The following is a 15,927-nucleotide window of genomic DNA, read 5'->3' as shown; positions in this document are numbered from 1 at the left end:
TGATAAAACAGCTATGGCTTACTCTGATGTAAAAATACATCCCCTCTGAAAACAGAGTATGACTGCCTACATGGTGGGGGTAAAAACAGTCATACATATATATACATATAAAAGCCTACTCGTGTATACAGGTGAATATGCAGCTCACAAACGAAGAAGTAAAAACACATGGTACTTCTTGTGAATAAGGACATGGTAAGTTGTAGATCATTTCGAGGATAATTTTTTTTCTTTTCAAGATCCCTGTAGTTGGAGAGAATGATGATGTTGTAGCCATTTAAGGTGAAGATGTTCGTTGATGGGAGGTGTCCTTGCACTGGATTTCCTTCAGGCTCTCTCGTTCACTCTATTTTTTCATTTTTGCTGGTTGGAAAGTTCATGCGACTGACCTTATGACTGATGAGAAACACTACTTTTTTTTCTTTTTCTGCGGTTGCTGTCTGAAAGTCTCATGTTCATTCATTTCCACTAGCAGACCTATAACTCTGTGACTGTTTTTACCCTGCCATGTAATCAGCCATTCTCTATTTTCAGGGCCTGTCCATGTTTCCTTAACACATGAAAGGCTGAAGGATTACAGGATAGTTAGCATGGATGTTTGATTTTTTGCCTGTGTGCATACATGCAGTGAGTCAAGGCACAAGTGTTAAATCCTAAATTATCACCCCTCATCCACTGCTGATCGAGATTCCTACCAGACCTAACAAAGCCATGGAATAAGACTCCAATGCCCTCATCTTTCCATTATCATGCCCATCATGTCTACTGCTGGATTTTGATGCAATACCCACCAAGATGTATCTCATACTTTTTTTTATCCAGTATCTCCCTTTCAGTCTATGGTGTGTCGTGAATTAAAGTATATGGAATGCACTTGTATTTTGATGAAAAAAACCCACAAAAACTCCCTCCCATGCCACTCCCCCCACCCCCCAAATAAACCTATGCATTTTCTGTCTCTTACATCAGTCAAAATGCTTTCGTTTGCATTCTTTGTCACACAGCATGCAGTTTTTTTAATTGTCAAATGATTCTGAAAGATACATTTTGTCAAAACCTTAAACAGATGTTCAGTCTGTGATTCCAACACATACATGCTCAAAAATATCACCACACCATCAAAGATAAAGTATTTTTGGAAACTGACGATTTATTATCTGTTTAATTATACAAGGAATCAATATTTATGGTAAGTTTTACAGGAACACAGCCTCAAGATTTTTCTTGGCTTCAAGAGTGGCAAGTACATGGATATGGCTGATTGACTTGAGAGTAAAGCCTTTCATCTAATCACTCTTACTAGTTTATTGCAGCTGGTCGGTTGTGAATGTCTGTTCTCTATCAATACATACCAACAGTATTATTAATGATCGCAATTATCAACAATCCCAATCAAATGCTTCCTACGTTTTGTGGGAATTATATGATGCAAATCACAAGCAAAAAAAAAAAAAAAGAAAAAAAAAAAAAAAAAGCTTGTAGCTTTAACACTAAACAGAAAGGAAACTAACACTGGGAAACAGTCTGAGTTTCGCCTAAGGCTGAGCACAGACCATGTATAACTCAGCTTCTCTGTGTCATGAAAAATTCAGTGAAAAAGAGATAATGTAGGTGTCATTTATTTTGATTTAAAAAAAAAAAAGCTTCAGACTCTTTTAACACAAGAGGCTACTTATTAAACTGAAATATCATGGGTGTAATTGTTGAAATGTTAGGATGGACCAGAGACAAGACAACAGACAGTCGAAGAGGTTAATCCAGAGAATACCCATGGGAAACTTATTTGACCATATTTTGTTCAAGAATTTCATAAATGACTACTTCTTATCATAATCAGGCTATGTAAAAGATCAATAGATGGCACAAAAATCCAAATAATCTTTCAAATTGCCCATCAAAAAGATTTGCTGATGGTGAAGATTCATAAATATACAAAAAAAAAAAAAAAAAAAAAAAAAAAAATCAACACAGAAGCATTTCAATTTTCTGATGAAATGGTAAGAAACTTTGATCATGTATTTCAATATCTCAAAATATTGTCATGAATATTGGGAAAAACAATCAATGAAAAAAGAGTTACGACATTATGACAAACAGATATGATGATGCATGCATTGCTATTACAGCCTGCATGAAGAGAAGAGCAGGGAGTTACCCTTGAAATGTATAATTTGACCATCGTACTTCTTCTTCTTCTGCGTTCGTGGGCTGCAACTCCCACGTTCACTTGTATGCACACGAGTGGGCTTTTACGTGTATGACTGTTTTTTACCCTGCCATGTAGGCAGCCATACTCCGCTTTCGGGGGTGTGCATGCTGGGTATGTTCTTGTTTCCATAACCCACCGAATGCTGACATGGATTACAGGATCTTTAACGTGCATATATGATCTTCTGCTTGCATATACACACGAAGGGGGTTCAGGCACTAGCAGGTCTGCACATGTGTTGACCTGGGAGATCGTAAAAATCTCCACCCTTTACCCACCAGGCGCTGTCACCGTGATTCGAACCTGGGACCCTCAGATTAACAGTCCAACGCTTTAACCACTCAGCTATTGCGCCCGTCCTTCACCTTCTGCTGTTTGAACCTTCCCCAATCAAAGTCAGGAACTCATTCACACCTGGGTCAAGTGAGGAAAATCAGGGTGAAGAGCCTTTCTTAAGGACACAACACCATGGCAGGGACCCAAACCCTGAACACTGGTGAACTCATAACTTTCTTTAAAGCATTGGTAAGACCACATTTGATTATTGATTTTTCAACTTTCTAAAAGCAGGAGGTTTTGTTTAATGCACTCATTTGAAAATGTATTCTGCTGAGATAGAGAAATTCCACAAGGATCAATTATGTCTGAACCTTAAGTTTAAACAAAAAACGTGTTCAGACATAGAAATAATCTAATACAAATATACAAGACAAGTTGATAAAATGTATCTGATTTCTTCATATCATCACCAAATACCACAATAAGAAAGCAATGACAAACTGTTTATTGAATATAGCAGAATGTACACACGATGATTCACAAAACAGAACTGAACCATCATGGAATGAATTACAACCAGCATCAAAAGAGCACCAAATGTTGATTTTTTTTATATACTATATTCTAAAGAGCATTGAATATTACCAGTTTAAAAAATCTCGTTGATGGATGGGAAAGACGTATGTACATAAATCATTACAGATAATGCAAATTTATGACAAACAGATCTTTAGTTCATAAAACATTGAAATCATGACAGACCACACCTATCAATAATGTTGAAAAACATATGTGATGATATAGCTGTTGATTTATATTAAGCAGAAGCGGTGTAGTGTATTCAGATCAGTCTGCAGGCTTTGAGACCTCAAAAAAATGAAATATGATGATCCCAACCAAATGATTCTGATACTTTTTCTGCACATTTTGTGCAAAGTAGGAAAGAAAGTTTGAAATGGGCAACCAGTTTTTATACCAGTGAAAAAAAAAAAGAAAAAAAAGAAAAAAGTTTATACTTCTTAACTCTGCCAAACAAGAAAAGACATGAACACATTCCTTTCAGTTGTTTGAATGGCAAATATAAATTCCTTGGAGGAGCTAATAAGTAAATCTTGCAAAAGAAAAGAAAGAAAACAAAAACAAACAAAAAAACATTGTGCTGGAGTCAGAAATATACTGCCCCATGTTATTTCTCTATCGCTTCTTTCAAAGAACAGGGGTGATCACGTGAACTATTAATCTTATATTCAACTCACACACAAACACTTAGGTTACGTGTGCATCCATTCGTCACATAACAAGCTTGCACACCACATTTTCTCTGAACACATGAATAGAACCAGCCATCAAACATGTGATCATCTGGTGTTATTTCTGATTATAACAGCAGCAGCCAACTTGCAAGAGATCAAACTAAAGAACAAACAATGAGCAAACTCCCAAACTCTTGCTGGTGCAACGTCTTTATTATTTTCATTAAAAATTTTTTTTTACCAGTTCAACTTCAAGTAACAATTTCATCAAGGGAACTAAACATTGGAAATATATGGGAAGGAATACTAAACATCTGAAGTCGTGATGAATTCATTTAGTCTGTCTTTCTTTAAAAATATAGCCATTCAGTCTTTCAAATACCATGATTATCAATGCATGCATAAATTCAGTCTTGATCCACATCTCAAATGCATACACACACTCATCAGCAACACACACACACACACACATTTATGCACACCAAAAAGGAAATTAATTGTGTATTGTGGAAGAGAACTGTACATTCATGCTGACAAAAAAAGTAAACAAAAACTATCTAATTATACAGAAATATGAAACATCCAACTCTCTTCCCTCACGAATTCATGTAAATCATATATTTAAAAAAGAAAATAATAATAATAATGGTATTTATATAGCTCTGAATCTTGTGCAGAGACAAATCAAAGCGCTTTCGCACCAGTCATTCACATGCATGCATAACTCTAAAACTGTAGAAACTGAAGACAAGGAAGAGGCAGGCAAGAGAGGCTATTTTGGGAAGAGGTGGGTTCTAAGGCCAGACTTGAAAGAGCTGAGTGTGGAGACTTGACGAAGCGAAAGAGGAAGTTCATTCCAATCGCAAGGTCCAGGGACAGAGAAAGAATGGCGGCCAACAGTTGAGTGTTTGAATCTGGGTATGCGTAAACAGAGTGGATCCGAAAAGTACATGGTCTCCCATCAAAACTCCCCACACTCCCCCAATGAAAGAGACAGAGAAACAAAGACAGAGAGAGAGGACACAGAGAGAGAAAAAACAAAGAAAAAACAAGAGGGAGAGCAATAAACAAGGATATTTTTCTCAAGTCAAAGAAAGAAATCTGCTTCCTAGTAACAGCAAGTAACAATTTTGATTTTTGATATACATAATAGAAGACTGTGAGGATATCTATCCATATGTTTTTTTTTGGGTTTTTTTCCTTGTTTTTTTTTTAAGCTATACAGATATTTAGACAGGGAGATGACAGACAGATAGTCTTACAGTCTTTGAAGAACATTTTCTCTCTTCTTTATTTTATAATCTTTGCAAAGTTATTTTAAAGTATGGAAAGGTTGTTCAGTTGTTTCCTAAACTTGTTATCTTCTTCTACTATTCTGAAAAAAAAAAGTTTAACAAATGGTTACAAAAGAAAGAAAACAAGAAACATCTTTGACTGATGTTTTCAAAATGCTAGTCCTCAGTACAGGAGTGGGGGGTGAGGGGGAGGAGGTGGAATGGGGAGGAGGAACACAGTCATCTCCCCTCCCATCTCTCAGTCCCACCCACACATCAGCAGATGCACTGCCACTGGGCAAGGGGAAGTAATGTACATGGAGCTCTGATGGATACAACATGCACAAAAAGCAATGAAATGAGAATGTTTGGAACAAACATAACAGAAAAGACAACCATACAAATGTTATCAGAATGAATACTTTGCAACCAAAATGCCTCAACTGGATCATTACATGAAACAAATGAATCAATACTGACATGTTGTCTCCATAAATCAGTGAAGTGGTATTATACATACACAAGATATTCTGCAAACTTTTGGGACAATTACAACTGAAAAAGTGCATGACAGCATAAAATAATTCTCCTGGACACCTATTCATTTTCATAACACATGCCCCAAACCCACTTCAAATGCAGGAGAAATATTCAATATTAAAAAAAATCAAACTGTTTTACCTGGATGATGATTGTAAGTGATTAGATTTTCCCTCACCACTTCATATGTTACCACACAGCTGACTCTCTCTTCATACTCTGATCCATTCTGTTTCACCTATGCCACAGGTCAATGCTGGCCAAATATTCTATACCAAGGATGCAGGTAATAACATACAAAGCAGAAACATACTTTTTTTTTACTCTGAAGGTCTGTCAGTAAACAGATAGTCTGGGTATCAGTCTGGTGATGGCCAACATCTAGGCCAGACACCAGTGCTTCCACTTCGATGGAACCATTGCTGTGTCACTATTCCTCACGTCACTGTTCATAATTATTTTTATCTCATTTTTAAATCATTAAAAAAAAAAAAAAAAAAAAAAAATCCTCATGGTCTGCACCCCCCCCCCCCTCCCGCAGATGCGGTGTCGCATACATGGATCTGTCCACATGCTGCGACACCTCCTTGAAAATGGAACATCCTCATTTACTTGAGGTTGATTTTTATGGCCTTTTGTTCTTCACAGGAACAGGAAACTGGGTTTTCAAAAAAAGTACACTGGTTCACTCCATGCCACCAATGGACAAATGATCACAGGCATTTCGATGTCTGAGAAACATGACACTGCAAGCAAAGTTAGGTTGTCATCTTTTACAAAACTCAAAAGTTCCTTGGAAGAAAGACTTCAGAAGCCTAGGAAAAGAGACAGACAGCTGACTGTGGGCTGCTGCACACGGCTGTCACTTTTGTTTTCAGGCATGACTCAAAAACTGTGAGGGGTTAACCTGCTTCTGGATGTGGGGAGGATAGTTGGGCAAGGGGGTTGGGGGGAAACAAACTGTAACACTTTCCAATGTTACAAGGTTTATATAAATTTAAAGCGTGAAAAACATATCCGACGTCTTTTGAAACACTATAAATCACATTCTTTTCCTTCAAGTGTGTTAACTTCCAATAAAGGCACACACAAAACAGACAGTGACTATGTACTTTGAAATACTTCAACTTGAAAGCCATTAAACTCTTTTTTAATTTAATTATTTTCAGACAGACAAATAATTGAAAGAAAAAAATATTGAATGAACACACACAACAAAAACCACAAAGAACAGCAGCAAAGTCTGTCTGGATGAAAAATACACAAATGAATCAGTCTGCCTGATAAATCTGCCAGAGCACTGAAAAACCCTCTAAAGGAAAAGCAGCATCCCCCAGGTTCCATCACAGTCATAGAAAATTCAACTAAGCACAAAAAGTTAAAGGCCACCATGATATTATGTGGGGTGTGTTCTTAAAAAAACCCCAACGAATATAAATACACTGAGTAAAGTTAATCCTTACATGTCAATGTGTGATGGTATTGCAATTCATGGACAATGTTTTTAGGGCACATATTCATTAACTTTTGAGCATGAATATTTATGCTTGTATGCTGAAGAAATGTAGATTTTATATGAAAATGAGTTTACTTTTGCTGAACCAGCTAGAAACAGCCAGCAAGCTCAGATGGATTTTTATGCTGCATGTGCAAGGTGAAACATTCCTAACCATAATTCAGATGAGTTTTTTTTTAGTGGTTGTCAGTGTTCTCTCAGCTCTACTCCTTCTTGAATCCATACAAAGGTCCTTCCCCTTTTCAAAGTTTACTGGTTTTCTTTGTTGTGTGGCATGGTTGCTATATTGACATCATCACCAATATGAATACGTCTCCACTTAGAAACTTAGCTGAACTGTTGTTAACAATGTTCCGGTCTTGCACATACAGCACATAAAACCACCCTCAGCTTTCCAGCTTTTTAAAGTGGATTTGCATATATATCTGAACTCAGATTTCACGTAACATCTCATTTTTCATGTAAAATCTGCATTTCCTTTACAGGCGAGCTGTCAACAAATCTGTACTCTGAAAATAGTGTCCATTCACTGCAATATCCAGCAAATACTGACAATTTAGTATCTATATTCATTCACTGAAGTTATTTGTCTTTGAAGAACACATCCCTGACATCATGGTGGCACTTAACTTTTTGTGCCTAGTATATTATACAAATGCAGCAAAAAAGCGGAGAACTGTCCTTTTTAACTTTTTGTGCCCTGGTGTACCAACTCATCGAATTTCCCCGTCCAACAACTTCACCACCTGGTCCTCGATTTGGTGGTGGATGATGCTGACCTCCTCCTGGGTCAAGGTGCGCTCCATGTGTCGGTACACAATGCGGTAGCAGTGGCTGGTGCGCTGTGTCTTGGGGTGGACAAACTCATCGATGAGGTACACCTGCTCCACCAGGTCCTCGCCCACGTTGCGCACGATGTCGTAGAAGTCGTTGGAGGAGTACGGCTGTGCAGGCTTCGAGGGCAGCCAGAAGGACAGGTCGTTGGTGCACTGGGGGTAGACGCTGACTGGCTGCAACACGCCACAAAACATTGTTTATTATATCTTATTCATTACTGTTCTGCTTCAGCTGGATTTTTTCTCTTTTTTTTGCTTTTTATTGATTTTTTGTGTTTACATTGTTCATATGAATATAGAAGACAAATACATAAAACGTAAATGTGCATCATGCATCTATCAATTGTGTATTCAACATTCTATGTATTAATGTAGTTAAACGCTAGTTATATGTCCTTAGTATATCTATGTATTAGAGGTTCATGTGCATAGAGGTCTAAGGAAGGACATATTAAAATATAATAGACAAAATGAATAAGGGAAAGAGAGAGGTAAAGAAATGACAAGGGGGGGAAAGGGATTTTTTTATTTCTACTCCACAATGCTTCATATGAAATGGACCAATAATAATAATACAGGTGTCCCAGAAATATATGCATATATCATCAGATTCGTACATCTTTTTCTATGTTTTCGTGTTATCACAAAAACAAAAGGAAATAAACAATATAACATGCAAGCAGGTGTATTATTATTGTCACATAATTCAATGTGCTTTACATCGGCATAAAAATTCAAGTCTTGAATTCTAGGACACAAAGAAAGAAAGAAAAAAAACCTCAAATGTCTTGCCCGCATGACTGATTTGGCTGGGTTTTTCATATTACAAAGCAAGATTTGTTAGGGATCTGTATCAAATGGTAATCTATTGGCATCATTACAATCTATCAGTGGCATGTTATAGAATCATTTTGCTAAGAAATTGTTATCATTCATAAGTAAATGTGATACACATTTTTCTGTTTTATATCTTAATGTAAGTTGTGGATGGAATATCATCAGTTGGATTCTTCTCCTCCTTCATCTGTGTTTGTGGGCTGCAACTCCCTCTTTCACTTGTATGTACATATGGGCTTTTGTGTATCACCATTTTTACCCACCATGTAGGCAACTATACTCGGTACACCTAGACATCCATGAAAGCAGATATGTACAGATGTGTTTTGATGCCTGATTTGAACGGAGATTTTGTTTCAGCTTGACATGCATACACACACTACCTGCATTACCTTCTTCATGAATATGCTACCTTGTAGGCTCAATGCTTGGTTTACATTAAAGATATTGATAAAAGTTCACAGAAGGGCCAACAGCAAAGTGAAAGCTGTGTGATTAATGTTTTCTGTTTTCTGCACTGCAGTGGGAATTCATTTACAGCTTAGTCATCTGTGAAGGACTATGACTCTCAAACTGGGAGGCAAGATTGCACTGGCTCTTTGTACTGCAGCCTTGGAGGCTAGCTGGCCTTTGGGGATCATCAAAATACGATTGTCCTAAAGCCCTCCTGGCAAAGAGAGTGGGAATGTTGCTTGGGCAAGACACTCTACACTGTACTCAAATTCTATCCTAGTTGGTACAGCAGTTGCCTCCTCATATATACCTTATAGGTGATGTTGGTGTGAGTGTCACAGTGCTGGAACTGGGACAGAAAGCCGGAGTCGTTGCTCCAGAAGAGGCGGACGTCTGGAATGGAATAGAGCTTCATGGCCAGCCTCTCCAGCCCCAGGCCAAAGGCCCAGCCCACACGGTCACCGGTCCCCACTGCCCCATGGAAACACAACAAAATCACATGACAATACATTATGTACACCCAGTACTTGCAGTGTACTAAAGGTGTGTGCATGCATGCATGTATGTATGTGCAGTTTATCAAATGTACCTGCATGCATGTGTGTGTGTGCATGTGTGTATGTGCACAGTTTACCAAATTGTGTGTGCGTGCATGTGTGCATGCATGTGTGTATGTATGTGCACACACAAGCAACTTCCTCCTCCTGAGTTTTAGAGACAGAAACACAGACTGACAAAGGGAGAAGGGGGCACAGAGAGACTAAGACTAAGAGAGAGAGAGACAGACAATGAGAGAAAGAATGAAACAGATACAGGATGACAGACAGAGATAAGCCATCTTAGAGAAAGGCAAGGAGAGAGAGAAAGAATGAGATAGACACAGAATGAGACAGACAGACAGACAGGATGGATAATAATCCACCTGACTGCAGGATGCGCTGCTCAACAATGCCACAGCCCAGCACCTCCAGCCAGTCTCCCTGGTACTTGATTTCCAGCTCCCAGGATGGGTGTGTGAATGGAAAATACTGATCCACCCACCGTGCCTCAATGTCTGAAAATCACAAAACCAATCACCATTCACAGTAACAAACAAAGAAAAAAAAACCCAAACCCAACCCCCCACCCCAAAATCCCAACTTCTGAACACTGTTCAAATTCCTAGAAGCATCATATATGAACTGATGAAGTTTATAAAGGCTGAAGTTCCCATAGCCTTTTAAGTCCATTGGGGCAGTGAATTCCACTGTGTCTAGGGTTCGGCATAGCAAGGCGTGACCCCGTCCTCTCTGACCATTTTAACCTTTTTTTTAACTAAAGTCAGTTCAATTCAAAATACTTTACTGTCTGCTTCAACCCAAAAGGAAATTTTCTATCTAAAATTACGTTTAAATAACATACTTACCGTGACCCAACTAGTGCAGACTCCGGCAGGGGTCTGACATTCCTGTCCTGTGCAAACTACTATCCGCCTAGGTGGAGAAAATGAGAGTACTACAGCCGATAACCTCCCGGAAGTAGGTAACGTCCCCTTTGTCCCCCTGGCTAGCGCCCTCTTTTGACAGCAGCCATCTCGACACCTGTTCCTGTGCTCTTCATACGGCTAAGTTTTTTCGCAGAAAATTCTCTTTCGGCTCACTCAAAACTGACATTCGCATCTGGGTGGAGTCAGGAAAAGTGAGGTAAAGTGCCTTTCTGAAGGAGATAACGCCATGCCAAAATGGGGCCTTGAGCCCTGATCACTGGTGAACACTGGATCAGAAGTCCAATGCTTAAACGATTCTGTCACGACACCTTGCAAGTAATAATAATAATACTAATAATGGATACTTATATAGCACACTATCCAGAAATCTGCTCTAGGTGCTTTACAAAAACCTTTGTTAACATAAAACATTACATCTGTTACATACACATACCAAAATATGACTACACACACACACACACACACACACTGCATACATACATTTTAACAGTACATGTGTATCTAACAGCTACCCTAACACATATGCACACATAGGCAGGCAAAAACTTACATAAACGCACGTACAAACAGTATAATATAAAAGAGAAAAATTTGGCAGTCATGATATACCATGACAGACTGTATGGAGGCTTACCATGGTTTCAGTTTCAGCTGTGGAGGAAGGTGGCAGAATGGTTAAGATGCATATCTGCCAATACAGTGTCTGCAGGGATTTGAATTTAAATCCAGGTCTCACCCTTTCTCCCAAGTTTGACTGGGAAATCAAACTGAGCATCCAGTCATTCAGAATCAGATGAAACAATAAACTGAGGTCCCGTGTGCAGCATGCACTTAGCACACGGAAAAAGAACCAATGGCAACATAAATGTTGTTCTCTGGCAAAATTCTGTAGAAAAAAAATCCCCTCTGAAAGGTACACAAATATATACGCATGCACTCAAGGCCTGACTAGTGTGCTGGGTCATGCTGCTGGTCAGGCACATGTCTAGCAGATGTGGTGCAGCGTACATAGATTTGTCCAAATGCAGTGATGCCACCTTGAGAAACTGCAACTCACCATGGCCGAAGAGGTGCTTGGTGAGGTTCATCAGGGTTTTCTTCAGGTTGTGCTCCAGGAGTTTGGCTGCCTCCATGCTGTGGGTCTCCTGCTTGTCCGGCATGCGCTTGCCACCCACCTCGAAGATTCCCAGCCCCGAAGTGTCTCTCACCTTTTGGAACAGCTGCTGACACAGCAAGCAGTCAACAGATGCTAGAGGAGACGATGGGATAAAAACACGAAGCACTCTCATGCTTTGTTCTAACTAAAGGTGAAAACAGCTGTAGTGGCAGAAACAGCAGCAACGGTTGAGACAATGAAGGGATAAAAACATGAAGCAGTGTCTTGCTTTGTGTTAACTAAAAGTGTTTATGAATTACAGCCACAAAAGCAGCAGCAGCTATATCACCATTAGTATGGTTAAAAAAATCCAAACCATTACTTTCTGTTAACTCCTGAATGGATCTTGAATAACTGAGATGAATTCCGTGTTCACAGCTGAAGATAGTGAAGATCCTGAATATCAAAAATAATAACTGACACTGTCAATGTCCAGCTTATGGTGTAGCCATTCTGGTGGTGTTGGTGTGGTATAAGATAGGTCCCCTTGCCCCACCATCCCAAGTAGTTATTGTCAGTCACATCCGCCATAGGTAAGATAAGATAAGATAAGATAAGATAAGAATAACTTTATTATCTCCAACTGGAGAAATTTGGTCAGGTGCATTATCACAACATAGACAAGTAAACAACATGGGGACCATAACTGTAAAAGCCAACAACAGCCCCAACAAATATTACGAAGATACAAATGTAAAAAATATCACATACATCGTTTCATACATACATCCACACACTGCAGGTAATAACTAGTATTCTTAATGTAAAAACAGAAAGAATTAAGAAACATTATTTGAATATAATTATAAACATAGCCTACTATACTGCACATTGATTATAATAGACAGATAAGATAAGAATAAAGATGAATTGCGGAAAACCACAACCAGATAATCAGCACACACCCGCACCGCCCCCCCCCCAGCCCCCCCACTCCAGCCCCCCCACCCCACACACTCGGATAACTTGATTAAACAAGAGTAATAAACGTATGTTCTCAAATAAAAGCATTTCACATATTCGCTCTTAAAAACATTGCAATCAACTATCAGTGTTAAAACCAAATGAAATAGACTACTGAGCTTTCTTATTTTTTCTAACACAGAGCATTTGCTTTAATTCATGAAACTTGACATGTCAATCTTCAAACTCACACAAACACATTCCAGTTGATATCATCCACATCGATACGTCATTTATTAAGGCTTCTTCCCCAATTGCCACAGTTAACATTAAGCTGCCTACCTCATGCTGGGTAAAGAGCCGCACCCCCTCCATCTGATGGAACACAGGATAGTGGGTAGAGTCAATTTCATCCCGCCGGTACACATCACCCACCACAAGGAATGCGTCCAATCCTGAGCGCATCAGTTCACACTGGTGTGCTGAAGTGTGCGCCCGCAGCATGTGCGTGGAATTGATGTAGTAACTCTCTGAGGGGGCACGACTCACATGGTTCTCCGGCACCAACAGACTGTCAAAGTTCTGCTCCAAGGTCACCACTGGGCTAAGGGAATCGTATACTGAGAAGATAGGATTGCCACGGCGATTGATGTAATGGCGGTAGAAAAAGTCTTCGATTCTTTTGCGGATGAGATAAAGAGGATGGTGGTTCGTCCTGTGAAGACCTCTTCCTACCTGTTATCAACAGATGAAACAAAGATTTAAAACAGAAATGACCCTTGCTTCGGAAAAAAAAGGTTCTCCCTGGGGTTAAGTACAATATTATAAGGAAGTAATAATGAACAATAATAATTTTAATTAAAAAAAAAAACTTCTCATGATCATGAAAAAAACGAAGAGGGTACCAAACAGTTCAAAGACAAAAGATCAGTTACATAAGAAAACTCAATGAAATGAGCAAAAAACTCAATGAAATGAGCAAAGTTTATAAAACATGTGACAGCCACTACAACACTTGCCATCATACTAACCATGACCATCCCCAAAAGACAAGTCTCAATGCAAATCAGATAGATTAAAACTAAGCAAACAAGACTGATGGAGGTAACAAAGATTAAAAAAAAAATCCTTTTAAAACAAAACAAAAAAACCCACTAACAATGCCTCCTCCCACCACCTCCCCTAGTTATCTTAAACAACAAAAATGTCTAACCTTTGCCAAAATGCTTGGTGTAACATTCGTGAGATGGTCAGTGGGGTGGGTCATGCCATCGACAACTACAGAGTTGCCCAATACATCTCTTGCTGGATTCCTTTTGCCCGAGGCCTGACTGCTGACCCACCTCAACGACACAAAGCCCCGCACACACTGCAGTGTACACTTCAGTCTGTAACACGTCCAGAGAGAAGGCAATCATGACAAAGAAACAAGCCTTTAAAATACAATGGATTCACACACACACACACATGGACACACAAACAAGAAAGACTGGCTGATTACATAGACTCACTATGCTTGCACATGTGAGTCAAAAAACAGACAGAGACAGCGCAGAAATGAGAAATTTTCATCTACATTTACAAACGCCACCGAGTCCATACGCTTTGCAGTCTGGCCTGAAACTTGTGAAAAGCAGCTTTGGATGGGGCTTTAATTTTTTCTGCACTCTTGAACTGTTCCACACACGCTCACAAAAAAAAGCTGAAGGTAGCTATGGTGAAGGGTATATCAATGGCAATGGGTTGGGCTTGCGCTGGTGGGCACTTGTGGTGACAGAAGTGGGAGGATACTTTGTGTTGATGGAAGACAATGGCAAGGGTGGGTTTAAATCTTCTCCACTCTTTTCACTGGAATCACTAATGAGGCCAAACCTTATTCAAACCCTGACCCCCCCCCCCTCCCCAGCCCCCCCCCCCAAAAAAACAAACAACAAACAAACAAAAAAACCCATTCCCTAGCTCCCAAAACAACAGCAACAACAACAAAACCACACGGACACAAGAGGCTCATCATATACTGACACAGTGACACAGTCAACTTGGTCTTGTTTAAGCTGTAGATGTTGATATGACACAGTACATCCTGTGGATCATGTGATCCAAGGAGCTAGGTGGCTCTGTCAGTGCTCAGTTGGGGTCCGATTCATGGAGAAGGCATACATGGAAATGCCCAGACTAAACCCATGAGCACATGAAGCTTGTTTAGGACTACCCCTTTCCAGAAAAAGAATAAAGGCCTTGTCTGCAACTACTTGTGAGAAGTCCAAATGTTTGTTGTCAAACTTGAATACTGATTTTGCTGCAACAAAAGTCTTGATATTCAAAGTCCTGACGTTTTGCTTTTACCTGATGTATGCAAGTTAGTCCCCATGAACTGGACACCAGATCTCACACCTCGAATTCTTCCTCTCATTCTTGCTATGCACATTACAGGCCTGGAGCCATCTGTAGTGACATTGTATCACCTTGTCAAAGCATAAAAAAAAGCCTTGGCAACGGCATCTGCAGCCAAACCACATGTGTCAAGCACCAAACTGTTCGTTGTTTTAACTTCTATGTCTGTTGTCCCACGTAGAAGCGTACACCCCAAGATGATGACCTAAGTACATTCCAATCTGACAGCTCAGCTCATTATTCTAAGAAGAACCTGAATCAGTGCCTGCATTGGTGAAGATTTTTCCGATTTCCGAGCTCATGGAGTCGGTTGGGGTGGGAGGAATAAAAACCTTAACTCCCCTTCCCTCCCTCTCTCCCATGCACCTGGCTTCCAGATGTTGGTTTTGTACACTGAAAATGATGGAGGACATGATAGGCAAGGATGGTGATACAACCAGTGGATAATACAAAGGCTGCCGATTTGTTCCAGGGTAATAAATTTCACCTTTCACTTTCGCATTTCCAATGACTGAGATCAGTTTACGCACACTGGTGACTTTGGAACACGAAAAAAACAAAATGCATATACATTATTAAAGTATACCTAAAGGCCATATTCAGCTTTCAGGTGACATGCGCTGCAACACTATCCAGAAATTTAATGTTTCTGTTTATTCAATGCTTCGTCTGCTCAAGGGCGCCGCCATTGAGTCCCGTAAAGAAATAACATGTCGTAAAGGTTCCGCTGGGTAGAGCACTCAACAGAAGACTTACTGTTTCATTTTTAGATGTTAGCTGATAATAAGACA

General features: G+C 39.5%; 1 protein-coding gene across 2 annotated transcripts; it reads right to left on the bottom strand.

Annotated features, from left to right (window-relative positions):
- Positions 1-1,152: 1,152 nt before the first annotated feature.
- LOC143300752 (phenylalanine--tRNA ligase, mitochondrial-like) lies at positions 1,153-15,826 on the bottom strand. Of its 2 annotated transcripts, none has more exons than XM_076614660.1 (7): positions 15,723-15,826; positions 13,956-14,130; positions 13,085-13,477; positions 11,741-11,906; positions 10,120-10,251; positions 9,508-9,668; positions 1,153-8,081 (listed from the first exon to the last, which is right to left on the bottom strand). In XM_076614660.1, exons 1-7 carry the CDS (start codon positions 15,731-15,733, stop codon positions 7,785-7,787), a joined length of 1,335 nt encoding a protein of 444 aa, XP_076470775.1. In that variant the 5' UTR covers positions 15,734-15,826; the 3' UTR covers positions 1,153-7,784. The 2 variants fall into 2 exon arrangements, with proteins under 2 accessions (XP_076470775.1, XP_076470776.1); XM_076614661.1 differs by having other exon boundaries at positions 11,741-11,903.
- Positions 15,827-15,927: the final 101 nt, after the last annotated feature.

The sequence above is a fragment of the Babylonia areolata genome, chromosome 26, assembly GCF_041734735.1.
Source record: "Babylonia areolata isolate BAREFJ2019XMU chromosome 26, ASM4173473v1, whole genome shotgun sequence".
Taxonomy (NCBI): domain Eukaryota; kingdom Metazoa; phylum Mollusca; class Gastropoda; order Neogastropoda; family Buccinidae; genus Babylonia; species Babylonia areolata.
This window is presented reverse-complemented; position numbering and strand designations above follow the sequence as displayed.